General features: G+C 47.6%; 9 protein-coding genes across 9 annotated transcripts; 4 read left to right on the top strand and 5 right to left on the bottom strand.

The window, feature by feature from the left end:
* Positions 1–832: 832 nt before the first annotated feature.
* FMAN_09728 (uncharacterized protein) lies at positions 833–7,510 on the top strand (the record flags this gene model as incomplete). The annotated part of the gene is made up of 10 exons (XM_041825380.1): positions 833–1,636; positions 1,702–2,004; positions 2,300–3,982; positions 4,050–4,161; positions 4,217–4,980; positions 5,035–5,204; positions 5,260–5,379; positions 5,443–5,933; positions 6,012–6,709; positions 6,761–7,510. 10 exons carry the CDS (start codon positions 833–835, stop codon positions 7,508–7,510), a joined length of 5,895 nt encoding a protein of 1,964 aa, XP_041690766.1.
* Positions 7,511–7,680: 170 nt separating this feature from the next.
* On the bottom strand, positions 7,681–9,663 carry FMAN_09727 (uncharacterized protein; the record flags this gene model as incomplete). The annotated part of the gene is made up of 4 exons (XM_041825381.1): positions 7,681–8,318; positions 8,376–8,586; positions 8,643–8,914; positions 8,970–9,663. The coding sequence occupies 4 exons, from the start codon at positions 9,661–9,663 to the stop codon at positions 7,681–7,683; spliced, it is 1,815 nt and encodes a 604-aa protein (XP_041690767.1).
* Positions 9,664–10,228: 565 nt separating this feature from the next.
* Positions 10,229–12,009, top strand: FMAN_09726 (uncharacterized protein; the record flags this gene model as incomplete). Its single annotated transcript, XM_041825382.1, has 5 exons — positions 10,229–10,399; positions 10,467–10,570; positions 10,637–10,984; positions 11,040–11,180; positions 11,244–12,009. The coding sequence occupies 5 exons, from the start codon at positions 10,229–10,231 to the stop codon at positions 12,007–12,009; spliced, it is 1,530 nt and encodes a 509-aa protein (XP_041690768.1).
* A 1,667-nt stretch (positions 12,010–13,676) lies between these two features.
* On the bottom strand, positions 13,677–15,713 carry FMAN_09725 (uncharacterized protein; the record flags this gene model as incomplete). The annotated part of the gene is made up of 9 exons (XM_041825383.1): positions 13,677–13,919; positions 13,972–14,108; positions 14,157–14,227; positions 14,275–14,358; positions 14,415–14,585; positions 14,633–15,026; positions 15,081–15,362; positions 15,409–15,482; positions 15,547–15,713. The coding sequence occupies 9 exons, from the start codon at positions 15,711–15,713 to the stop codon at positions 13,677–13,679; spliced, it is 1,623 nt and encodes a 540-aa protein (XP_041690769.1).
* A 1,168-nt stretch (positions 15,714–16,881) lies between these two features.
* FMAN_09724 (uncharacterized protein) lies at positions 16,882–17,982 on the bottom strand (the record flags this gene model as incomplete). Its single annotated transcript, XM_041825384.1, has 4 exons — positions 16,882–17,301; positions 17,354–17,545; positions 17,594–17,693; positions 17,756–17,982. The coding sequence occupies 4 exons, from the start codon at positions 17,980–17,982 to the stop codon at positions 16,882–16,884; spliced, it is 939 nt and encodes a 312-aa protein (XP_041690770.1).
* A 534-nt stretch (positions 17,983–18,516) lies between these two features.
* Positions 18,517–19,405, top strand: FMAN_09723 (uncharacterized protein; the record flags this gene model as incomplete). Its single annotated transcript, XM_041825385.1, has 2 exons — positions 18,517–19,073; positions 19,129–19,405. The coding sequence occupies 2 exons, from the start codon at positions 18,517–18,519 to the stop codon at positions 19,403–19,405; spliced, it is 834 nt and encodes a 277-aa protein (XP_041690771.1).
* A 224-nt stretch (positions 19,406–19,629) lies between these two features.
* On the bottom strand, positions 19,630–20,589 carry FMAN_09722 (uncharacterized protein; the record flags this gene model as incomplete). Its single annotated transcript, XM_041825386.1, has 1 exon — positions 19,630–20,589. One exon carries the CDS (start codon positions 20,587–20,589, stop codon positions 19,630–19,632), a length of 960 nt encoding a protein of 319 aa, XP_041690772.1.
* A 534-nt stretch (positions 20,590–21,123) lies between these two features.
* FMAN_09721 (uncharacterized protein) lies at positions 21,124–23,865 on the bottom strand (the record flags this gene model as incomplete). The annotated part of the gene is made up of 4 exons (XM_041825387.1): positions 21,124–21,783; positions 21,830–22,363; positions 22,413–22,945; positions 23,007–23,865. The coding sequence occupies 4 exons, from the start codon at positions 23,863–23,865 to the stop codon at positions 21,124–21,126; spliced, it is 2,586 nt and encodes an 861-aa protein (XP_041690773.1).
* An 821-nt stretch (positions 23,866–24,686) lies between these two features.
* On the top strand, positions 24,687–25,613 carry FMAN_09720 (uncharacterized protein; the record flags this gene model as incomplete). Its single annotated transcript, XM_041825388.1, has 1 exon — positions 24,687–25,613. The coding sequence occupies one exon, from the start codon at positions 24,687–24,689 to the stop codon at positions 25,611–25,613; it is 927 nt and encodes a 308-aa protein (XP_041690774.1).
* Positions 25,614–25,956: the final 343 nt, after the last annotated feature.

Below are 25,956 nucleotides of genomic sequence, written 5' to 3' on the forward strand. Positions count from 1 at the left end.
GATGGCATTGAAATTATTATAAGTTAGTGATTTAAGGTCTGTAAGACTTAAATCTGCCACTCCGTGGATTAAAGACATGTCAAATGCTTATCTGAAGTTGGTTGCAAAAATACCCTATAACAATACGTTCAAATTTGCGGCCTGAGGCAGCACAAAAAAAAAAAAACGCACGGGATACCTAAAGCAGCCATCTTGACGTCACCCACTTTTTTCCACCGGCCAAGCTAAGCCAGAACTAATTAATGGCATCCCTGGCATGCAACGGATAAACTTGCGCCGTCCTTGCGCACAGACAAAGCGCCATTCCAGACAAAACACGTGAGAGGCCTTGCGTGTCTTGCATCTCAAGCATCACGCTACAAAATCCATTTACTTTACATTATCTATGATCCGCTTTATTTATGCCTTTTTTTAAATAATACCTTTAGAGAGGTATTAGATATTTATCTTACAACTTCATTTTAAGGGTATACATGCCTACATAATTATATACTCAATAAATAAATGCCAAGATGTCTAGCTCCTGTCAGCTGTTCAATATCTTATGATTGTTGCATATCAGGATGTCGTATTTGGCCTAGGAAACAGAACTAGTAGGGTGGCTTGCAGATTTATTGAATATTACACAAAGACAGTCTAGATTCATCAATTTAGGCTGGCTGAGGAAGAATGGCCAGATGGTTAAAGCTGGCTAGCAGCAATGATAGAATTCCCATCTATTTCTTCTTCAAAAACTCCAGGCTATCAATAATCGGTCTACTATATTTTCAGACACCACTGTTATATCGCAGCCTTACTCTCTCTTTCTTGGAACCCCTAAACAGAAAGAACAATGGCAGACCTAGAGATTGAAGATAAGGTATGGGAATCAGAGGTGATCTTCATTGATTCTCTCAAGCAAGAAGGCACTGTGTACCGCCATGTGCCAAACCTCAAACTTGACCCTACGGATAGGGACCCAGAGCCCTTAGGCACATACTGTCCAGAGGGGGAATTCTATGTCAGACTTGTAAGGCGTCAGTGCGAAAGACTTAGCGTGTTGGAAAAGGAGCCGGAACTATATTTATCTGTCCATTTTCTCAACATCTGTATGACTGGTGACAGCAAAACCCACTACCAATGGCAGGCTTACCGAACACCTCAACACGATGACGACATGGTTTTTCAGCCCATAAAAGGAATAGACGGCAATCGCACAGGCTATTATCGACCGGTCAAAGAGCTGGAGTATCGGAAGTGGAAGAGTATGATAGAAAGCCCCCCCGTGGGCACTGGTAAGGACACGATCAGAGGCGGGTATCAAGTTCCTGCTCGCAGACGAAATGGCAGGGCGGAGATGGTCGGGCTGCACAAAAGGTTCACGAGCATGGCAGATGCTGAGTTATGGGCGAGTATATTTCGGAGTGCAACATCACTATGGAGCATCAGCAATGCAGGAGCTGCGTTCCGTGGTATTGACCCTAAGGGGATCACGGTCTACATCCTGCCAAGTTCAAGAGTCAGGGGAATCGGTGAAGGAGCTAATATCACTTGGACCGATGTGAAAGATGGATTCGAGGAATTGCCCAGCCGTCTGAGCACCAAGTACACTGTTTTGGAAAATAGTCAGGCTATTGAAGACAAGGGGTTGGTGTTGGTCGGTTCCCCATTTGCTTTTGGTATTCCAAACTTGATTCTTGCTAATCATCTGAACCTCGATAGTATTCCAACAATCCCTTTTTCTACTACAGCTCATACGTTTCCAAGGATACCGCAGAGGCATTTGGATTATACTCTTCTCGGCCTCTGAAGCTCTATACCGACGAGGCAGGTGACAAGCTAGCAGAGAAGATGGAGCCTCGCCAATCAGATGTCAAGATCCAGAAGAGACTTGCCAGAGATGGAATCGTGATGGAGAGAACTAATGGATCTATTAGCCTTTCGGCTTCCCGTATGCTGAAGGCTACTTCCAAGCGAAGCGAGACGAGCTCACAAAAGACTGTGATGGGCATTTCGGCACCGGAGGTACGTTTTTTCTTCCCTCCCTCTACCTTCGATCTTTGTCGTGGCTCGGCTGACATGGCAGCTTGCGAGGGACTACCTGGGTTGGGGGAGTCAAAACAAAGACACATCTAAGAGCGGCCAAGATAAGCATACAGCAGAGGTGAGTAACCTATAACCCGTGAGCCAGGTAAAATTACGAGATAGGCCATAGTGTTTTAGAAACGCTAGGGTTACCACACGATGCTGATCAAATCATGGCTGGCAGTGGCTTCATATTAGTGCCTTTTCCTTTGGCGGACTGACCGACGGGTCCAAGGCGTGGGAAACGAGCCAAATCCAACCCAACATGATGTTTGGCACATGGGAAATGAACTCGTGGATGCTCAGATACGAAGCTGCCTTTCAAAGGCTGTTCAAGCTCGAGCGCGACTTCAGAAAAAAAGCCGAGGTGGTTGGCCAGTTACGCTTCGAATCCTTCGAACCTCCCGAGCAAAATGAAAAGTCTTGGTTCGACAGCTGTGACTGGATCCATTTCGAAATACAATGGAATCTAGAGATGAAGGAAAAGTCACATCTCCTTGATAGAGACTTGCTAGCTATGGGCTTGAGGATCAACCCTTTTAATAGATCCTGCTTCACCAAGGGTGAAGCCATGGTCGACATCGCCTTGCTCAAAACGATTTTCAATCGCAAGGCAGAGGGCTTACCTAGGGCGATGAAGAGTGAAAGGCTTGGAGCAGAGTCCGTGTTGACCATTAGTATGGGCAAGCAAGATGATGGGAGGGCCTTTGAGGTGCTTCTAGCAGATCTTGAAACCCAACTTGTTTTGTCAGGCAACATCAACCGATTAGACTCCCCTGACGACCTTCAATCTCAATTTACTCAGCCTAGAGACTCTCTCTTTACGGCTGTTAACAATGAAGCTGTTGAGATGAAGACCCTGGAGGCACCAGGAAAAGGGGACATGATTGTTGTTGGAGGTATCCCCTTGACCAATACCAGACTGATTGTCCTGGATCACCAGGGCAAGTACGCAAACCTCCCAGTCACTGTTCGGGGTATTGATAGCTTTGCCAACGAGGCTGGACTACTGTTGGTACCAGCCGCTCGAGAAGGCCAAATCACCGTCGCCCAAGCATCAAAGACGAAGCCTATCCTCATATTATCCTCATCTCCACGCCTCGGCATGGAGGTTATTGCGCCTTCAATCGCTACAGTCTCTCAGGTGGCTGAGCTAGCCACTAAAACCTTTAGAGAGGCCGGCGCGTTGCCTGCTGCAGATTATGTCCTCCAAGGCGACGTTCAAGGGCTGTTTGGCATTCCTGGTCTTAGCGGTGAGCTGTTGAGTATTCAGGGCTCAGGTCCCCAGGACCCAATACAGGAGAAGGTCAAACCCTACCTCAGCAGCTCTGCTGATGGTTACATTGCGACCCTGTTTCCCTCGCTCAACAGCGATATAATCCAGAAGTTACCGATAGATAACGTTGAGTTTACGTACTCGAACAAGCTCGACGACTTTCATAACCCGGAGGGACTATCACTGAACGCTGACATTACCTTTACGGGGCCGCTAAGTCCTGTAAAAGAGCTACTGCAGTTCATCTACAGTGGAAACGAAGACAACACGCCACCCACAAAACTTCGAGTCCAGGCGCGACTGAGCCCAGAAAGAAATTGGCGTGAGCCGCTAGAGTTGAACAACTTTGCCTTGCGAGGCTCCGTCGATCAATCGCTTTGGCTTGGAGATATTATAAGGTTCCGGAAGGTCGGCGTAGAAGTGTCTGTAATCAGCATTTCATCGTTTGACAATGACAAGAACAAGACAACCTGGAAGCTTGGATATGGATTGTGTGGAGAGCTGGAGATCAGCAAGATTCAAAAAACCGGTTTGCCACTGACCGTCAAATACTGGATGAGAAAGATTGGCGATACCTACAGTCTCAGCATGGCCCTTTCATCGCACGAATGGACTTCCGTCTTTGGTATTGAGAATCTTGATGTAGGTCATTCACATGGAGTGCAATACCGTCATGGAACTAACGATCGTAATGGTCACAGGAGTCGAGTTCCAAGCTTCGATAGACATTAACAACTTGGAAGAGTCTCTTGTACTAGGTGTCAGTGCAATGATGAAGCTTGGCGATGGGGATATCTTCCTAGCAGGGCAGTATTCAAAATGTAAGAAGGATCCCTCTCAACTTTGACCCCATACTATATACTGACTATGGGATAGCGGAAACCTACCTAGAAGCTGAAGTCGGGAATATGACATGGGATGAAATCGTGAAGGCTTACACCCAAATCACAGGCAAGTCTGTTGACGCTGCAACAAATATCGATGAGCTGGAGTTCGAGAATATGTACATCATGTTTTCTACTGCCGGGATCGAGATCAGGGGCAAGATCTGCTTCAACGGCGCAACCAGTGCCGCGGGATACATCATGTTCGACGATGAGGGCCTATCTATAGGCGGTGCCATTGGAAGCTTTCAGGTTCCCGACACGAACATAGTGATTGAAGAAGCTGGTCTTGACATATTCATTGGCTCTAGGGGAAGTGACAAGACAAGTGGTCGAGCTAGTAGGCTAGCGCTCAAGGGTCTCGTCCATTTTCAAGGCATCAGAGTGGCTGCGGGACTTGAAACCAGCACTGATGGGTCGCCGAACTCACGGAGATGGATTGTCTATGGTGCCTATGAAGGTAATCTTCGACTGTCCGCGTTGGAGGCAGCTAAGACTCTCAAAGAGCATCCAGATCTGGATATTGAACTAAAGTACGTGGCCATCATAGCATCCAACAAAAGGGGCATCTGGACAGACCCTTTGAGCAAGAGAAAATACTCTCTTTCTAATGGGCTCTCACTCTTTGCACTCATCGATCCCCTACCAGCAATCAACAACCTCGCAAGGAACAAGACAGTCCGTGGATTGACTCTCATCGCTTCTATCAGTGCTGAGAGGCTCTCGGTGGCAATTGAGCTTCCAGACAGTATCGGTGTAAGTGAACGAACGTTTCTAAATTGCCAAGAAGCCACAACTGATCTGCAATAGATAGATATGGGCGATATTGCAAAGGTCGACCGGTTCTCTGTTAGGCTGGACATCTCAAGCACGCCCAATTTGACGCTCAGCTGCGACTTACGAATCAACATGGCTCAACAGCCACCGCTGACATTCCATTCCAATCTTAAGGCATTACTACACGAAGCAAACGGTGAAATGTAAGCATCAGTTGAGTCAAAATCTTCAGTTGGTGACTAATATTTATGACTTTAGTTACCTTGACCCCGAGGTCCCATGGAGGAATCCTTTTGGCGTTAGCGATAAGATTGTCGTGCAGAAGCTGGGCGGCAGTGTTGCGTTCAGATATGCAAGCGTTCTGGTGGAAGGCCCAAGGTAAGATATACATTGCCTATCTTTACGGAGACCTCCGTCTGCTGATAATGGAATCATGAATAGTGAGCTTGCCTTTGGAGGCATGGTAAAGTGCGGTAATTTCACGGGAGAAGCTTTTATTGTCGTGACTAAATTGCCTACTCGTCAAGTTCTCAAGGTCAATATATCAAATGTCAACGTGAGTGAGCTAATTAGAATGGCTGGGGAAATTGGAGACTTGGACGCACTGCGAAATATCAGCGCCGGCGACTTTCTTGTCTTCAATAAAGCTGAAATGTACTTCTCTACTGGTATTGAAGAAGCCCTGGGAGAGGAATTCCCTGCGGGAATCTCAGCCAAGGGAGATGTCACGGTGTTCGGGAAGAGGGCCAACTTCGAGGCATCACTGGGCTCAGGGGGCTTCGAGCTGAGGGGCGAAGTGGATGCCTTCAAGATTGGCCCCCTTGAGGTGCGCTCTGCCAGCGGAAACCCACGAGCGAAGCTTCAAATTGCCACGACTTCCGAAAAGCAACTGTTGGAGATTGACGGCTTGGTAATCATCGGAGGAGACGAAGGTCTGCAGATTGGGGCCCTGATATGAGCTTCCTTAAATCCAGTATTCTTGGACGTCTGGGTCTTTGTGAGCTTTACAGACCAGATCAAGTTTGATCTAAGAGCCGTGGCCACAAACGTGGCGAACCTCAAGGACCTCTCACAAGCAAATGTGAACTTCACTCTCACTCTCAACACTGAAATCTTGGAGCTTTTCTACAACGGTATTCTCGACTTCTTAGCAGAGCTGCAAAATATAGTCACAGCATCAACAGAGGCGCTCGAGTTTGTGCTTCAGAAGAGGAGGAACGAGATTTCTGACGAGGTCAAGATTAAGAAGAAGCAAATTAGTGCTCTGAAGACCAGAATCGTGGAAGAGAAGGAAATACGCGATAAGGAGAGAGCCAAAGCGGAGCTAAAGAAGCTGGAGGCGGAGGCTGAACTAGAAAAGCTGCAGAGGGCAGCAGATACTACTAAGCAGGCCAAAAAAGAAGCCGAGGGTGAGCTCAAAGACCTCTTGAAGCAGATCGACCTCGATCGAGAGGCGATAAAGGCGGAAAAGAGTCTCGAGTGGGCTTCTCTCCTTGAAAGTGCAGAGAAAGAACAAGAAAGGCTGTCAAAAGAGAGAGCCGAGCTGCAAGGCAAGAAGAAGTCAACGTTCGGGAATGTTGCCCTTGAGCTGGAGAAGTATACCGAATGGTTCAATATAGCGAAAGCGAAATTGGCAGGACTTCTAGCGGACTCGAACGAGAGGAAGAAGAACTTGCCAAATCTGGGAATACTTGCAAGAGTTAAAGAAGTACTGACCCTCAATTATGGAATAATGAGATTGATGCTAATTTGTCTGTAGCTCATCTATATCAATACGATCGACGCAGCAGCCACCTTTCTCACTAACAGACTTGAAGAGGGCGCGGGTGTTCTCCAGGACTACAGAGACACCCTCAATCGGCCGGAATTTCGCGACATAGAAATTCAGATCCAGGAAAAAGACGCAGCGCTCCAGAAAGCAACCGAAATGGTGGACAGGCTTGCTAAGCAGGGCCTTGAAGGTTTCATCGAGGCAGCACTGGAGGATAAAGACAAGTTTTTGAAAGCCAGGAAAGCTGAGCTCGATGCCATGCAAGATGGAAACTCGCGATGGATGCAGGCCATTCGTGAGGCACAGGCCAAACTTGATGCTGGGCGACCTGATCTGGATCGCATCATCGACGAGGAGCAAGAGAAGATCAACCAAGCTAGAGACAGCATGCAGCTCCGCCAGCTACAGCAAGAGCTACAATCAGCCGAGGATGAAGAGATGCGTAAGCGAGAGCAGCATGACGCCATCAGTACGGGTTTGCGCATGATTCAAAACGAGATCGATAGGGGTTCTGAGTCGGTACGACAACTGGTGCAAAGCGTCAAGCCGGTCAATTTCAAGATCAAAGGAGTGACGATTACGGCAGACGGTAAGGAGATAGCCCAGGGGCGTGCTATGAGTTTCAAGATTACCGTTGAGCATGAGGGCAAGATGATCATACTGGAGGAAACGTGGGCGCCTTTCCAGAAGCCAGCTGAATTATATCGGGATATCATGAAGGGGCTGCTTAAGAACTGAGATTGTAGTGCCTAGCCTTGTCTTACCAAGTTACACAGGAACGGATTAGGCTGGGAGACCAGTACAGCCTCTACAATGCGGATGATAAGATAGGCAATATTTTAATAATTCAAGTCTATTTAATTATAAAAGTTAACTGTAGTATATTTTTAATTATATATTTTATAATTTTATAATAAGATATTAAACTCCCGAGTTGTGTTCCTGAATAGATCTCGCCATCTAGAGGTAGCAGTTCCATATGTATCTAAATGACTCCAAAACTTCTTTAGAGAGAGAAGTAAAGTAAGCGGAGTCTGAAAAGCTAGCGAGGTATGCATCATGCTGAGGGACTCTTCGATCGTGGACCGTGACTCAGGTGTTTGAGCATGTATCGCGAGCATGAAAAGAGGGAAGAGACAGGCCTGTAGCCATGAGAGCTTCCGGAGAGGTTCGATAGCCATGGCTACGTAGTTCTGGATGCGAGGGTCGCTGGAATCGAGGGTGTAAATTTCGTGGTGGATGAAGCAAAGTAATCCAAGCTGCCATATGATGTTAAAATGCTCGACGGAATCTATGTGCTCTTGATCAACGATCGACACGTCTGGGGTCCAGTTTTCCAGGCTACGAACGAGCTCGCCGGCTCGAGCCATAAGTTTGAGAGTGTCGTCGACTGAGTTGCGAGATGCTTTCATCTGATGCACTTGGGCAGCGAGATCCGTCACCTCACGGAACATGAGGTGCATAGCATGATCAGGGAGATTATGCCACCAGAGGGACTGTATTCTGGCCCCTTGCGTGCTTTCAGCCTTCGGATCTGGGCCAGGGACTATGAAGAGATGTACTGTCAGCGGGGGATACAGTCAAAGCAGCGAAAGTTACTAACCATGGATGACGGTCCCAATTTCGTCAAGCACCTCCGGAGACACAACATCCCTCAGAAGTGTGCGGCTCATAGTAGCAGCCCAATTGTATTGAACGATCATGCACTGCAGGAACCGTCCATTGGTTCCATTCAATTTGTCCGTGGCGTTTTTAAGTAGACGGCGGCACCCAAGAAGTCTGGTACTCCAAGTGTCCAAGCCAGTATCAATGACCTGTTTCCATTAGCATCAAGCATATACGCCAGGGGCTCAGTGTGTTGCTCTTGTACATCAAATATTACCGACAGTAGGGCTGTAGCGGCGAGTCCTTCGAGGTCGGTGTCTGTGGCTATACCCTCTCGGAACGCCACTCTCATGGCCTTGCGGTATGGCTGAACGGCGAATTTGGGCAATCTCCCCAGGTTTGCTAGGTGTGATGCGGAGGCAAACAGTATTGTGCTTCGTAGCGGTCGAGAACTGACTGCAAGGTCGCCGTAAATTTCACGGTACGGATTGCAATCTGGCCTCATGGGGTAAAGGCAGAGAGAAAGGTTCTGAATGTCTGTCATCCAACTGTCAGCTGAGCTTATCGAGAACCTAGACAGAATCAGTATTACAGTGACAGAACAGATAGTCGTCGAAAGGATCAGGGATTGAGGACGGCAGAGTCGAAATATCGGTTATCCGTGACAAGATACGATTGACGGTTTCCGATTCCACGTTGATTCTAACCTCTGAGGATTCCTCGTCGTTGCTGTCCTCAAGATGCAGCCAGGAGTCTGATATGGCATCATCGACGAAGAAATCTTCAGGTCCGCAAATGGCAGGCAACACAGTGGCTTCTGCTTCTGCACCCGATGAGGCGGAGGCTAGAGTGACGTGGTTCTGTAGATCCAAAACCTCGGCGCTGCATGCCGCCAAGCCTTCGTTATTCTGGTGCGATATTCCCGTATCATCGCTCATCCCATTAGTCGCGGGCGATGCTGATTCTGGTGTATGACAATCATCAAAGTTCTGATCGGCAGAGCTTGGAGATAGGCTTGTAGTGGGATGCTGCATGACAACCGTAGCCTTGTTTGTGAGCAAAATGATATTTTGAATGGTCAATTGGGAGATTATTACCGAGTGCGTTATGGCCACGAAACTGTCGTCAGTATGGAGCTGAGATTCACCAGACGATATCAACTTGTCATTAATCGACATTGCGGCAGTATCCAAGTCTGCTGTCCTATCTCTTTCATGTCGGCCGACCTCTGACCGTGGTCCTTGCGGTTTAGCAGCTTTGTTTTGCCGACGAGGGCCAGTTCTCATGACTTTGGATACCATCTGGCCATTGCGATGCATAGAAAAGTCATCCAGCTGGATATCATAGCCACCGCAGGTAGCTCCTCGTATACGACAGTTTAAGCACTCCGGCCTCGTCTCGTCGCATTTTTGGTGACGCCGGCGGCATGTCCAACACCCTTGTAGAAGAAAGATCCCGTATTAGCTAGTAGAACCAAGGATTGACAAGGTCAGATGAAAATTACGCACCATTTCTCGACCGCTTTTGGCCCATGATTCCGAGGCTATTTGCAGCGATTTTTCTTGCAATGCAAAGGAGAGTTGATAAGTGATGAAGGCTTATCAGGAGGGGGTAGAGAGAAATGTACGTACGCTGCTTATCAGGTATCCGCCCGCTTCCATAACAGGCAAACTTAGGCTCGCTTGATTAACCCCTTTTGGGAATAGGTTCACGGAACTACTAAGTCAGATTCCGAGATGCGTACTCTTCTAGGAGCATGAGAGATGGGGAAGAGCAGATTTTAAACCTCATTCAAAGGTCTCAATTGAAGACAATTTGACTGAGTTTGACTGCTGCCAACTGTCCGTCACAATGAAATCAATGAATCAGCCCGGAGGCATCTCATCTGTCATCAGCCAGATTGAAGCTGCTGGGGACTCTCAGCAATTACCAGAGCTCTCACGCGTGACATCGACGATCAAGACCAGCAAGACCAAACAATATCTGATCACATTCCTGATACTGATATGTAATTTGACGCAGGTAAGGGCTTCCAGATAGTCTGTACTCATGTTTCGTGGCGGAGTATTGCTAACATTACTGTCCCAAGTTTATCTCCATGTTCTCGACCGTAGCTGGCGGTTACGAGCTTAGCAAGATTCTGGGGAAGCCCGTAGGGCCAGGGCAGGCCAACTGGATGGCTGCAGCTTATTCGTACGTTGATCCATCATACTCCGCTACGGAATCTACTCGACAAAGAGACTGACTCATCTATTCCAGTCTTACGCAGAGCGCTTTCGTCTTCATCAGTGGTCGTCTCGGCGCTGTTTATGGTCATCAGAAGCTTCTTCTTCTTGGAGGCATTATTATTGTCACTTTCTCCATTGCCAACGCCTTTTGTAACACTTATAACTCGTTTATTGCAATCCGCGCTCTTACTGGTGTTGGTGGCGGTATCTTGATGCCCAATGCAGTTGCTACCCTTACTATTATGGTTCCTCCTGGCAAAGTGCGCAACTTCACGCTGGCCATATTTGCGGCATCGCCTCCAGTTGGAGCTGGCATCGGAGCGCTGATGATTGGAGCCTTTCTCGAGTATTCAGAATGGAAGTGGCATTTTATCTCTGTGTATGTTGTCGTACTCTCACTTTTAGCACCTCGGACACCGCTGACTGGATCTTAGGGCATCTCTCGGGGCTATTTGTTTCTCTGGGCTGTTCTTTGTTCTACCTCCCGAAGAGCCCGCTGACAAAAGCGGTAAAATTGATTGCATTGGCATCATTACCGGCTTGGGAGCTCTTCTATTATTCTCTTTGGCCTGGAAGTACGCTTCCCCCCTCCTCTCTCCTCCCTAAACACCATGAAGCTTTGCTAACCAACTTTGAAGTCAAGCACCAGTAGATGGATGGGAGACACCATATGTTATTGCGATGCTGATCGCCTCGGTTGTGCTGATGGTTATCTTCTTCTTTTGGGAGAGTAAATGGGCCGATGAACCTATCATGCCCCCTTCCATCTTTCGCGGCAGAAGCTTCAAGGCTCTCACGGTCGTCGTCTTGTTCATTTACATGGCCGTTGGTATCACACTTTGGTACATGGTAGCATGGCAGCAACTGATACGAGGATGGTCAGTTCTCAACGTCGCTGTCGGCTGGATCCCTTATGGACTAGGGGCATCCTGTGCCGTCATTCTGGCCGCGTGGTTGATCCCCCGGCTTGAGGCACAATGGATCCTTGCCATCGGATGTGTCACCTCGCTAACAGCCACTATTTTGTTGGCTACAATGCCGGAACAACAGAGTTACTGGGCGCAAGTCTTCCCGTCAACTGTATTCGGTAGCTTCTGCCCTGATTTTGTATATGTCGCTGCACAGGTTATTGCCAGTAGCAGTGTCGGTAAAAAAGAGCAAGGGCCAGCTGCTAGTTTGATCGGGACGCTTAACCTCTACGGCAACAGCTTAGGTCTTGGTTTTGCCGGCACGATTGAGACAAACATAGCGAAGAGACATCCTGGCGAAGCGCTCGGGTTTCGGTCCGCATTGTGGTTTGGAGCTGGCTTGTCTGTCGCTGCGCTACTGATGGATTTAACAATGGTGAGAATGAACAAAGAGGACAAGGAAGGCTGGGAATCGAATGAGACGGAGCTTGAATGACCTGATAGACGAGCACAAGGTCAGGAAGTAGTACGATAGTAAACAGGAGTCTTGAGCAAACATCGTCGTTTATATTTAGCAAAAACATAGACGGGAGTGGCTAGAGGGAGTGGAGAATGAATACAAAGCGAGGACGAAAGATTAGAGGTAAATTCATTACCTTGATTATCTTGGCAATTTAGACTCTTTACAATTACAGCACTTTCTATTTTCATCACCCATCCCAGAAACAGATAATATGGGCGACTTTCTTTAGTCCGAAGAGGAAAGATCTTGTGTTCAACCAGGGCCGCCTGTACTCAAGCGGTTTTGAGTTTTTTATTTGGGCTGTCATTGACTTTGTGGTTCTCATCTGGTGAAGTCACTGGACGAAATGCCATCAAGTTGATTGACGAAACCGCGTTTGGGGGTGGAGTCTTGACATGCGAGCCGTTTTCAGTCCATGATGCGGCGATAACCCTCGCGAGATGTGCAGACAAAGTGTAGGTAGCAGCCATGATGGAGTGGTAGCTTAATTTCGGGGATTGTTTGTATGGAAACGATACGCAAAAGGTTGTCTGAGGGGGGCAATAATGAGCGCTAATTGATTGCAACAAGATTGTTTAGTTCTTCAAAGCCTCTCATCAATAGCCAGTGTTATGCCACACATTAAATATAGATATGAGCACTAGCGACGAAGGCAAGATCAGGTCTGTAAGATAGAGCTAGGCAAGCCCGAGGATCCATTCTCCTATCTTGCTCACAGTAGCCGAGCTTAGGATTGCCGATTTAAGCTTAGCTGATATTCCAGGCGTACTGTACAGTACCCAGGAGTAGGTAATACTTCCCCACAAAATAGAAAATCTGCATTACAACCCTGCCAGACCTGTCTACTTATCAGATAGGAATATAGGAAAACGGATGACGACAGATTACAATGTCAAAATGTGAGTTCGTTTTAGAAATAGACTTGGCGTGCAGGAATAAATTCTGTAGATTGAAAATTAAGTGGACTGCCTGCCGTGCAGATTGTAAGTCTGTACACGCTTCTACCTTGCGGTTACTGGCATCAGGCCGGCCATTGCTTGGCAACTAGTCTTGTCACTAAGCCTAGCCACGACTGCTGGAAGGCGTGGCAGATATCAATATATAATATGTGCTGCTGTTGGAGAGCGTTGATTAGCGACTGGCGTAATGAGCGGGAAGGGTAGCATCGAAGAATTTCATCCATAATTGAGGGGACTTATGGCTATGGATGAAGATATAATTGTGGTTAAACTGAAGTAATAGATGTTTACGGGTAGGCGGAGATTATATATCTGAAAAAGTGTCTATTAAACTTAACATAACGGATAGAAGGTACTAATACTAAGACAACTAAACAGGATATTGTGGCAAGTGGTTGTTGATTGTGATTCTATTCTTTAGAAAGGTTTTGAGAAACTGACAACTTGACTCATGGAAAAGTCAGATATTACATCTTTAGTTATTTACTAGGGTAACTTTCATTCTGTAAATATAGGCGCAAGATGGTTTTATATACGTGAGAGAGCACTGTTTCAGAACTACTTGAGAAGTGTATTGTAGACGTTAGGAAAAGCCGGCCTATTGCTGATCTGGCCGATATACCATATCTAAGTACATATTACTCCAAACTTCAGTCCAGAGTATAAGTTATTCCATCAGAACTATGCAGTCTGGTCGTGAGCTTTGACGTGAGCCTTTTGTCGCTTGTCCTGGATGGATTGCTCGACATCTTCTTCCAAGCCCTCAATGACCTGGATATCTGAATCTATATCAACATTCCTGAGAGGGGAGAACTTGTCGCGGCCCTCGAACAGCCATCCAGCAATCATTGCAACACCCAAACATGTCATGATCAAGACGGTATAGTTCATAGTATCGGCAGTCACTGGATGGGTTTGCGGGATCTAGCGCGCTGTTAGCCTCGGAATGATCATCAGGAATAGGATGGGGACCCACGAATGCCACGATGATAACAAGGACAGAGTATAGAATAGCGACGAGGTATACCGGATTTGACCAAGCTCCAAAATCCCAGCGAGGACTTGGAAGGAGCATGGATCTTTTGGTCAACAGAAGGATGAGTGCGGGAAACCCTTTTATTGTATTAACGGAAGAACCAAGAATGAATCAGGGACTCATACCGAAGCTGATGATCTGGCAAACAGCTTGTGCACCGATTATTGCGTTGAATGCGGTGAGCGAGAAAAGATAACTGTGATGCGTTAGGGAGGATTTAACGTTGAAGGCTTTCTATCTCACATTAGACCAATTGCGAACACGATCACACATGAGAGGTTGATCGACCACACAGGAAGGTTTGTGTGGGGAGATAAGTGCACCAGCCTTGTGAGATGTCAGCTGTGGATATTCTGTGAGGATGGAACTCGTTCAATCCATACTTGTCATTCCAGAAGAGACCATTATCTCGGGCGAATGCATAACCTTGACGGCTCATCGTAATGGCCGAACCGAGAGATGATGCGATCATGTTCACGAGTAGAATGCAACAGAACACTATTGCCGCTGCCCGGCTGCCAGTAGCGAGTCGAATGATTTCGAGCACGGGGACTCTGCAGCGTGTTAGCAGTATCCAGCAGGAACAAGGTATTACTCTCACCCAGTAGATGTTGCAACAATAGCATCCAAGTCTTTGACAGAAAAGCCAAGGACAAGAATCCAAACAAGACCAATCGCAAACTGACTGAGGATGACGATGATCATAATGCGGGGGAGGAACCGCTTAGGCTGTGGAATCTCCTCAGCCAGATGCGCTGGCCCATCGAGACCCATCAGAGTTGAGAAACTATTCATCAGTCCGAGTAGGACCGCAAATCCCGTAGAAGAGTATCTGGTCACCACTTGATTAGCGAGCTGAATGACGAACGCATTGTCATCTGACACGAACCCAGTTCTGTTGCTAGTTTCTACAAAGACAAAACTTGCGGAAGCCTTTGGAGCCTTAACAAGAAGCAGGACAGAGAAAGCCACGAAACCAATAGCGGTTGCCCAGCCTATACAAGTCAGCACATCTATGCATGGGGGCTGGCAGCGATGCTTATACTCACAGCCAATATTCTCCAGCGTGGGGATCCCCCTCAGCCCAAAGAGGTTAACGAGCCAACAGGCAATTGCAACAATCATGTATGCGACGAACAGACGCCATCGAACAGTCACGTCAAAGTCCGCGTCGCAGAGATTGATCAGTCCGAGAAACAAGGTGGCAGTAACAGCACAGCAGGCCGCGTGGGTCAGGACCCAGCCTGCATAGTTCAGCCAGCCGAGGGGATAGGCAACCTGTCGCCTGTACTTTTCAGGGGTAAGAAAGACGGCATAGTGATAAGCGCCGCCTGGCAAAAGTCAGTACGGTTGATAAGCTGTGGGTGACCGACATACCAGCAGTAGCGAACCTTGCAGAGCATTGCGCGAAGACGAGCATGATACACATGACGCAAAGACTTGACGCCGTGCTTTAAAACAGGTTTGTATCAACGTCGACATAAAGGCGATGTACACGAGGGCTTCTAGACTTACTAGCCATAGATGAGAGTAGGAAGACCACCAGCTGAGAGACTGATGAACAAGATAAAGGATATTCCACCGAAGGAATTGATGGTAAGCCATCCTATACTTATGCCGCTCCACAGGCCAAAGGTGTGCGGAAGGTGTTGACCTTGAGAGGGATTGATCTGTGTAGTCATAATGAATGGTTGAGATGAGTTATGGAATGACTGTGAGATAGTTGGGAGCTGCGACAACCGTCTTAAGTATTAATCTTTATCCAGCTTTTGTTGATTCATGAGAGAGACTTTATCTGTATCGCGGACTGTTGCGGTATCACTATCATCCTCTAGCTTTCCAAAGAGTCTCTGCGGTATACCAAAGTCATCCGGTATTCAGTCCTCACTGTGGGATGTACATTCCGTAATTCAAAGCGGCACAAAATGCGGCTCGGTTAACTGATTGTTGAGCAATTCGGTGTTGAACATCGTACTAATCCAAGACAGGATATCATAGTGCTATCAATGAAAGTCCTCTAGGTGATATCAACTTAATATGAAAGAGATAAGAACCAGGAGAGATAACGCCCGTATACATATAGCTCTTGATTGGACAGATTCTTCTAGATAAGCAGGAAGTAGGCTTGCCTGTTAGCTTGAACTATGTTATCGAAGGCTAACGTTAGGTGAATTATAGTTAGATCTGGGTTTATCAGTAAACCCCGCATGAAATGCTGCCCCACATTCATTGCTAGACCCGTTGGTGTTCTTTAGCACAATCTATAGCGTCATGTTGTCTTCTTGTATGCCATGTTTAACAGAGAGTAACCAACTCCTTGACAAAACACGCGATTGCCAGGCAAAATATTGAACATAAGATGGCTAGTATAAGATCTAGAGAACATATGTAAGAATAAGCGTGCATCTCAAAGCCTTTAGCTGATTACATACATGGCGTTGGACTTGTCGCAAAGGTGGTCGAAGGCGCAATAAGGGCAAGCTTGAATTATTACTCTCACAGAGCCAAATGTGGTAGCTATGCCATGGTGAATTAAATTAAAATGCCTTCATCTAAAGCTTTATATATATAACCTAGCTTAGACTCTGAGTTAAATTGGGGTTTTTGTTACATTAGCTTTGTATTACTTGGAGAGATATCACGGCATCAAGAACACGAGTTGATATATGACACTACTTGCGGCTAAAAAACTTTAAAACTTAAGAGAAGATGTATACCTAGACAGGCGATTTACAGCAAAGTCTTAATGGCACCTAAAAGAGTGATCCTGGTTCTGTAATATATATAAATAATACACTCAATTTATTTTTAAACTAGATCTAGCGTAAAAAATGAAGGTGTCTTGTGTGTCTAGGCTACAACTTGCCCTTCGATGCTCCCGTATCCGAAAGGATCTTCATTGCTGCCCAGCGTGACGATCGGATCTTTCATATCCACATGGCCGCAGTTTGGGTGACTAACCGAGTAACCCAACAACGACTGTACCTCAGGATCGTAGTCCTTGATGACCTCACGAGGAATAGCCAAGTACTGGTTCTCGTCCGCCCGGTATGAGCCACGCACCATGTGACAAGAAAAGATGTTACGTCGCTCGTCGGTAATGTTAGCTCCAGCACCATGCCACACGCTACCGATGATCATAACGGCATCGCCCTTCTCCATCTCGGCCGTGGAGCACATAGATCTATCGGCAGGTCCTGAGATGGCGGCTTCGGGCCAGAAGTGGGAGCCGACAATGATTTGGGTGGCTCCATTCTCAAAAGTGCATTTCTGCAATCAGGTCAGCACGCTGATCGGAAGTAGGAATAGTGCCAATACGTACAGTGCCCGCAACGAGCAACCCCAGCAGAGAACTCTCCCCGCTACCTTCGACATGGTCAAAGTGTTGAGCCATGTCGTCCCGGTGGAGGGGCTGAGCCTTGGATCGACCGCGAGAGAAGGCTTCCGATACGGCCAAGACGGGGTTAGACACACACTTGTATCGCTTGCCATCACGGAAAGGGTAACTATGTGTCTCCTTGATTAGATAAAACTTCAAACTTCAAGGAGATGCAACTCTTACGACTCTTCCTTTAGTAAAAGCTTTGATGCCTCTCGATAGACAGGATGGTTGATAGCTTTGTGGGCAAATGTTGGAGACTTTCCTGCGAAGCCACTGCACACTCCATTTTAGTAATCACTCACGGAAGGAAAAGAAGACTTGAACAAGATGTAAGGTACATACCTCAGAGGCGGGTCAGTAGGAGGGAACAGGGTGCCTTCATACTTGCCAACCTTCTGATAGTGAGGGTCGGCCTCTGCCTGGATTCGATCTGCCTCTTCTGGCTTGATGAAATTCTTGATGATGATGCCCCCGTCTCTGCGAATCACGCTGGCAATTTCTTCGATGGGGGCCGTGGCTGGCAACGCCGTGATTTCCGGGTTATTCCGCTGATGAACAGGGTTAGGCATTTTGGCAAAAGGCTCAAAGTACAATGGGAGAAAGCTTAGTTGCAGTTGCAAGACAACTCTAATTGTTGTAATTGTTGGTTTAAATGAATAGTATAATTGGGTTGATAAAACTGGTATATATGCACATCACTGCTTATATTATTCTAATCAGACCGAATACGGGTCAGAAAGCAAAGCACGAAACGAGCTAAAAGAGTTGATAGCGTTAATTGTTCCCAAACCGGTAACACTAATGCTATCAGTTGCAAAAAGCCATATCACTGAAGATCTTATCACAGTGGGACTGGGCCTGGGCTTATCTTATCCAAGGGCTTGCGGTTTTCGGCCGGCCTTTAGGCAATGCCACAGCATTTCCGAGGATAGCCAATATGATGTACAAGTTGATGACCATCGCTTTCAGATCTAAATGCCTGAAGCACCACGGAAGCATAAGTAGCCCGAATTCCCAGTTCTACAAGGAAATCACCACCAAAAGCTTGATACATCAAAGCCATCTTGTTCCTCTGTTGCCTATCGCTCATATCCACCACCACTATGTCTTCTGTTAAGAGATTCGCCGCTTCAGCTCGAGCCCACGATGTCCTCCAGACTCTCAAGGCAGATGGAATTGTCGTTGTTGAAGGTGCAGCCAAGACCGCAACATTAGACTCCGTTCTCCAAGAGATAGGACCGCTGGCTGATGGTCAAACCTTTGGTCTGATCGGCAAGAGTCGAACCTTTGCCACCGATCTTTTGATCAATGACCTCTTCATCGACCTCACGAAACGCCTTCTCACTGATACCTGCACAATTTACTATTCTGAAGAGAGAACCGTTTCTACTGCCGAGCCTCAAGTATCTTTTACATCCGCCTTGTTCTCTAAGCCAGGATCTTCTGGCTGGGGCCTTCGTCGTCAGGACGATTGCCATCACACCATCCATCCCGCCAAACGCGAAACCGATTTTGGTATCGCTTATGCAGCGACTGACATCACCAAAGATAACGGTGCTATTCGAGCTGTTATCGGCTCCAATATGTGGAAGGACACTCGAGATCCCACTCCTGCTGATGAGACTCAAATCGAGTTGAAGAAAGGGGATGCTGTTCTTTGGTGAGTTTATTTATGGCTTTTAGATATTCCCAAGACTCATACTCACAATCATCAGTCTAGGGTCTGTCTTCTACGGCCAGAAGCCGAACACTACGAACGAGGCTAGTTTGTTGCTCAGCGCTTTCACGACACCAGGATGGTGCCGCCAAGAAGAGAATCAGTATTTGGCCATACCATATGAGATTGTCGAAACGCTCCCTAAGGATATTCAGCGCTTTCTGGGATACTATGTCAGTCTCCCTTATGGAGGTGCAGTAGAACATATGGAGCCACTTGACTTCCTCGCAGCTAAGGGTGATTGGACTAAGTATATACCCGTGGATTTAGTTTGATACTAGCCAAGGAGTCTAAAGATAGAAGTACCTACTTTGCAGCACCGCTCTAATAGCAGATTATCACTATGAAACCATAAACGAAGTCAAGATATTACTGCGCGACCTGTGTTTCAAAGAGTTTCCATTGACCATGTGCAAGAATAAAGCAGTTTGCGTAAAGTATAATTGAATGTTGCAAGCAGTGTCATACGGAAAGCGAAAGCTTCTTCTATTTGACTTCTTTATGACCGAGAAATTATCTTGCTGATCGCGGATTGATCGTAATTCGACCCGCAAAGGAGTACAACACTGGTTTGCCCGGCTAGTTTTGAAGCGACCTTGTTGAAGCCAGCAAGAGCCAAAGCTGCGGACCCTTCAACAATCATGCTCTCAGACCAAGCAAGCTCCTTCAATGCCTCTTTTATATCGTCCTCACTACAGTCGATCAGTTCATCAACAACTGCACTCGCCAATCCGAGGGTTATAGTGTTCTCATCGATGCCGCCGGCAACAGCCTCGGCTAAAGTGGGAAGATGTTCTGTTTCGACAACGTGTCCTGTGGCCATCGACTCAGATAGTGCTTTTGAGTTGACCGCTGAAACACCAAAGACTTTGATGCTTGGATTGTTTGCCTTGAGGACGGATCCAATGCCACTGACAAGACCTCCGCCGCCCATCGAGATGAAGATGTTATCGATATGGTCACATTGCTCTAGAAGTTCGAGGCCAATGGTACCCTGACCAGCAATTATATCGGGGTCGTTGTATGGCGATACGTAAGTATAATCACCCGAGGCAGCAAGCTTCTGGGCATGTTGCTCCGAGAGCCCAGCCTCAGCGCCATGCAGAATCACATCGACACCGTATGATTTGATAGCATTCAGCTTGGCAAGAATAACAATCTCTGGAAGGACAACAGTGAGATCCTTGGATAGAGTCTGCGATGCCAAAGCACAGCCGATGCCGTGGTTGCCTGATGAAGCAGTGATCAATCGGCCTTGCCCTGCTGCTGACAGTTTGGACATGGCGCCTCGGACTTTGAAAGATCCCGTGAGCTGAAAGTTCTCAGCTTTGAACAGGACATTGGCTTTGAGATCGCGGCCGACCTTCTTGGCGGGGATGAGAGGTGTTTGATAGACGTGATGACGAATGCGGCTTCGCGACTGCACTGAAGCTGCTGCTATTTCTTGAAAGGTTGGCATGGCGATGGCAGTTGGCTCTGAAGAAGAGAAGATATTTAATGTGTGAAGTAAGCTCTGATGAAGGCGTCTGAGGTGAAAAGTAATTGAGGGATGGAGTATCTGCAGGTCTCGGCCGCATTTATGTCTAGTCTGGTCGATTCTTGGTTTGGATGTCTTTACTAAGGCGCGCGGCGCTCATGTCAGCAAGAGCCCAAGCTAAACCATTCTTGGCAATTCTTCTGACTACAACGATTGGCTGCATCGCTAATACAATCGAGACTCATGGGTTTCAGAACACCCTATAGGACCTTCATTGATGCCTTTGGACTGTGTCTTCTAGCCTAATGAAGAAAACCTTGCCTTACTTGTCCGGTTATGGGCTACTGGGAGAGGATCAGTATGAGAGCCGCAGCATTTAGACCTGCCTAATCAGGATAATTAAGCGTTAGTACCCACTTAATGAGATCAATCTGGATCACAGGGCAGAGCAGATTGATCTCATTGAGATATTGTACGGTCTAAAATATGCTGATCTTGTGAGTCAACATCATATACTTAGTAAATCCTAACACACAACCTCGTTCCAACGTCAGCCACCAACTGGAGCCATTCTCCCGGTGGCGTCTGCTCTTTCTGCTCAACACATTTTCCAAATACCTCCCAGACCTTGAGGAACTTGTGATTACTCTCCTTTGTCGTCTCAATCGTATCAAATGCTTTTACCATCCATGCATGTTGCTTCACCTTTCTATAATCCTCCCGAGCTTTTTGTTTCTCAGAATCCCTAGCAAGGAATATTCTAACTTGGACACAGTAGAGAATCAAGGCTGCGAGACCAGCTGCTAATGCAGTCGCGACAGATGACCCGTCCACGATCTCCGGGGGAGTCCTTCGGCTTGGACCGCTATCGACTTTGACCTTATCGCCGGGGAAGGTGTAGCTGAGCCCAGAGGCATTACCGACGTAGTCTACGCTTGCACCTGAGGAGTTTGCAGCGCCGATGGTGAAGATCTTGCCTGTTGCTGCTTTGGAGGGATATGTTGGGATGTCGTGGGCTCCCTTGTCGCTCGCTGAGCAGAACATGAGAATGTTGGCTTTGGCAGCTTCGATGACGGCGTTTTCCAGGTCTTGTCTTTCTCTGTCGTCCTTTGGTGGATCGATGGTCCATGACATGGAAATAATCTGGACTCCTTGTACTATTGCTGCACGGATGGCCTAGTGACGTTAGTTACTGTTGTCCATTATGCTCCAGTTTACATACCTTTGCAGCACTTCTGGCGGTGATATTCAGCTTGGTCCCATCTTCAGAGGGAGTATCCTCAAGTCTTAGTATAAAGAGAGATGCATGCGGGCACATGAGGTGGATGCTCTTGGCCATGATAGTTCCGTGTCCAGTTCGAGACATGTAATATGGATCCAAAAGACCCCCATGTTCAGACCGTACGCAAAAGCTTCTACCACCGATAAAATGGTAGTCAAGATCTTTCTTGTCAACTCCATCATCGATGATCGCAATTTGGATTGGTTCAATCATTTCGCTGACCTTGGCTCCAGGGGCCATGGGGTAATTTGCCTCGGCTTCAAAGATCAGCTTTCTGAATTCTGTCATGCACTGGATCCATTCGTGCTTGGTAGTATGCTCCGGGACTTCTTCAGGGCGAGCGGGGGTCTTATCAGTTCGTTTTCGGTGCGCATTTGGCCACTCTAATTCGACTTCGACTTCAGGACAAAGTAGCTTCATTCTGTTCTGGAACTCGTTTACGTTGTATTCAGTTCGGACGGAAGACTCAAGGCCCTTTTGGTGTTAGCAAACTGCCATATGCCGATAACTAAGCAAGACTCACTTGCTGGATATGAAGTCTGACGAGCCCCAGCTCGGTTAGCTTTGCCAACCCTCCAGGCTCGCTCCAGCCTCTGAGTACAGCATTATTACCACTCCAGTAGAGATGAACCTCGCGTGCCTTGGGAGCGGCATTGACAATAACTTCGGTGCACAAGTCTGTCTTGTTCCAGTCCCAAACCTCAACACCCATGCCTTGGAGCGCCTTCTCAATGGCCTCATCACTGTGGGATGGAGAGTTTGGATCAGAGTCTTGTACAAACACGCGAAGGACCGTCTCAACGCCCTTGTTACGGAGCTGGTTGAATATGTGCACCAAGTCCGACCTGCCAGCCCCATCCGGTACGGGCTTAATTTGTTTGCGCATGGAGGTTCTCGACTTAGTTTGGTGAGGTTCCTCGACGGTGATTTTGGGGATCCAAACATATTGGAGAGTGTCCTCGAAAGTGATGTTTCGCAGAAGATTAGTGAGTTCCTTTTGAGTGAGACTTTCATCTGGATGCATCATGCCAGAGAGGTCAAAGCTAAGCTCCTTGTCTACGACATGTCAAGCACAATTCAATCCATAAGTAATATTCAGAGGAAAGGTTAGACTTACCCGAGGGTGTATTCTTTCCATACAAGATCTCCATGGCGTCAGTGCAATCCCGGGATCTCAAATAGTGCAGCTTGAGCAACCGTTCAACTCCTTTCACAATGGTCTCATCCACTGGGTCTGATTTGCTGCCGCTCTTTTTGCTCTTCTTGGACTTGTTCGTACCAGATTCGCCAGTTAGTTTCTTCTTGCTGTTGTCTCCAGCATCTGGAACGACACTTGGAGCTGGTGAGGCAATGGGAACAGAAGGCTGGGTGGTGAAACTGCCTCCATACTTAGTTCGGTGATCGACTTGTACGCTGTCTCGCATCTCGGGTCGCACGGAGCTGTCAGGTTGTAAAATAGACGGCACAGATGACGGCATGCCTCTATTTGGAACAGATTCCGCTTCTTCTGCCTGTTTCTTTCGACCCTTTCTGACACTTTCTTTGTGGCATCTATAAGGAGAGAGATTCGCCTTGTTGTAGTCACCGTTCGCGCTGTTGGATATCGCCCGATCGCCCTTGTCTAGCATCATCTTGATATATTGTAGCTGTTCTCTCTTGCAGTTTTCGTAGTCAACAGCAAGATGAAGCGGGGTGTTCCCATTGTCATCTTTTGCTGCCAAAACCTCAGGCTTCGCTTTCTTTATGAGTAAGTCAAGGAACTTGATCCTCTTGTGAATCCCGATATGAAGACAATTCATTCCCCTGCTTCCAACAATGGAGATGATGCTGCTTATGTCAGGATGAGCCTCGCAAATCCACTGCACCATCGGCTTCTTTCGTTGCTCAATCGCAAGGAACAGGGATGTGCACCCCGAACGGTCTTTGATCTCGAGGTAATTCTTCTGTTGGCAAAGGAATTTGATGAGCGGCTCCATTTTTTCATCCAGGTTAGGAAGTGACTTTTTGTCTTCCTTGGCCATGATGTGAAGAGCTGTCGGCTGGTCTCTGTCTCTAGTCTGGCGGGCGAGGTTTGGTCCCCGATGGGTAACGAAAGCAGCCAGTTTCTGACTGTCGGTGAGGTTGAGTTCTCCATTGCGAATTTCTTTGAGGACTTGGGCGAGCATGTCCTTCACTGAGACTTTCTCTCCCTCCTCATCTCCATCTTCATCCTCGCTGCCACTGTCTTCACTAGAAACATCACCAACTTTGGACGCTGCATCTGCATTTGCTTCGACAAAGTCATAATCTGGCTCTGCATTGTGGGGTTTGTAATCCTGGATTGCCGTGCTCATTTTCCGGGCTGAGAACATCTTGGATATCTTGCTTGTTGTTCAGGGACCTAGAGAACTTCCCAAGCCTCTTCCTACCATCATAGACGACACCAAGCAAGCAGATAATTCAATCCTCGGCATGTCACGCTTTGACGCAGGCAAAATCCAGGGACTCTGAAATCGACACCCCACCCTAATCTCCAGGGTCTATTCTGGTGCATGTGATAGGGCCTCTAGGTTCCGCCTTGCAGGGGCCACGTCACTACCGGGTTCCATTTAGGCTGCCAGGGATCGTACAGCCCTGTAAGGATGTTCATAGCAAAAGGTCTTTGGACCTGGCCATGCGGTCAGCATATGCGGCTAGTATTGCGAATAGAGTTTGGTGATTTACGAGCCACGAGACTCACTACCAAATATGAGCATAAAATGCACTGCTGGACTCGCCATGCCGAGGTTTATCGAGCATTGGATGACCTCCTGGCAAGATGGCTCATACTGAGAAAGAAGACCACTACGGTAACAACGATGAAAACACTGAGTGCTTCGACGTAGAGGCCCAACTACATGCAACATCCATCAGCATCGGCCTCAATATATCCGCAGAGAAAAACAACGAGTTTCATACCCGCAATGACCCAGCCGCGCCCTTTCAACGATCGACGATCACTGAGCGGCAAGGAATAACTCAAGTACAGTGCTTTTCACGCGAGATCATCCATGGCTACCTGTCACCAGACGGAAACAACGCGACCTTGCTTGTCTATGATCTTCATCTCGACACAACCAAGAAATCCCGGCGTATCCGCGAAGCTCAAGTCAAGTTCGAGTTCAAGAGCAGCAATCCAGGAGGCTCAGCACCCCAGGTAGCAAGGATAGCACCTCATGGAAGTGTCTCCGTGTTAGCAACATCTGCCGAAGAATCCAAAACTATCGGCTATGGACTATCGGCTGGAGCCAGCCAGTTCGTCAGCGTCGACAGCTCGGCCAAATGGGAGAAGACGGTCAGCCAAACGAGAAACGATACAGCTAGAGTAGCTGGTGGTTTTCTCTGCAATGGCTACGGCAAGCAAGTGGGTGCTCAGTGGAGCCTTTTCGAGAACAGCCTAGTAGCTTCGGGCACACCGAGATTTATGCGCTTTGCAATTCTACTTGACAGGGACAACGAGGAGGAGGAGTTTGAGTGCAAAGTCACTATCAATGCCAGCGGGGATTGGAAAACCGTGCTGGGAGGATTGGTTGGGTCCACGCCGCGCGATGATCCTATCCTGTTTGACCCGACTCTGCCGCCTACGAATAAGTTTCGCAAGGCTTACGATATCGAGAACCTGGCATCACTAGACTTGGATGAGTTTGTGGAGATCGAGTTTGATAAGCCTCTGAACAACATTGGGGGAGCAGGAGGTTCAGCTTAACAAGCCTCGGCAGATCTTAGTAGTTTAGGGCAGTAGAATTATGCACGCACGGGCCCGAGTGCCGTGAGGGATTTTATTCGCCGGATCCTGCGAATAGACTTCCAGCTTAACCACGAATGCTTCCTGTCATGTGTACCGTTGCACTATCGGCGGCTAATATACCTACACTAACTACTATGTGAAGCATTTCAAGCCCTACCCATGTCGACCATAGTGACGGTGAGTCTCCACATTCCGGTAAGCACGGAGACAAGACATATTTCGCTGACCGGGATTGTTTCTCTGCGGAAAGTCGGATGAAAGTCAAGGAGGCATTCTTGGAACTTTGGTGAACTTTTTGAGA

Source organism: Fusarium mangiferae (genome assembly GCF_900044065.1).
Source record: "Fusarium mangiferae strain MRC7560 genome assembly, contig: FMAN_scaffold021, whole genome shotgun sequence".
Classification (NCBI taxonomy): Eukaryota; Fungi; Ascomycota; class Sordariomycetes; order Hypocreales; family Nectriaceae; genus Fusarium; species Fusarium mangiferae.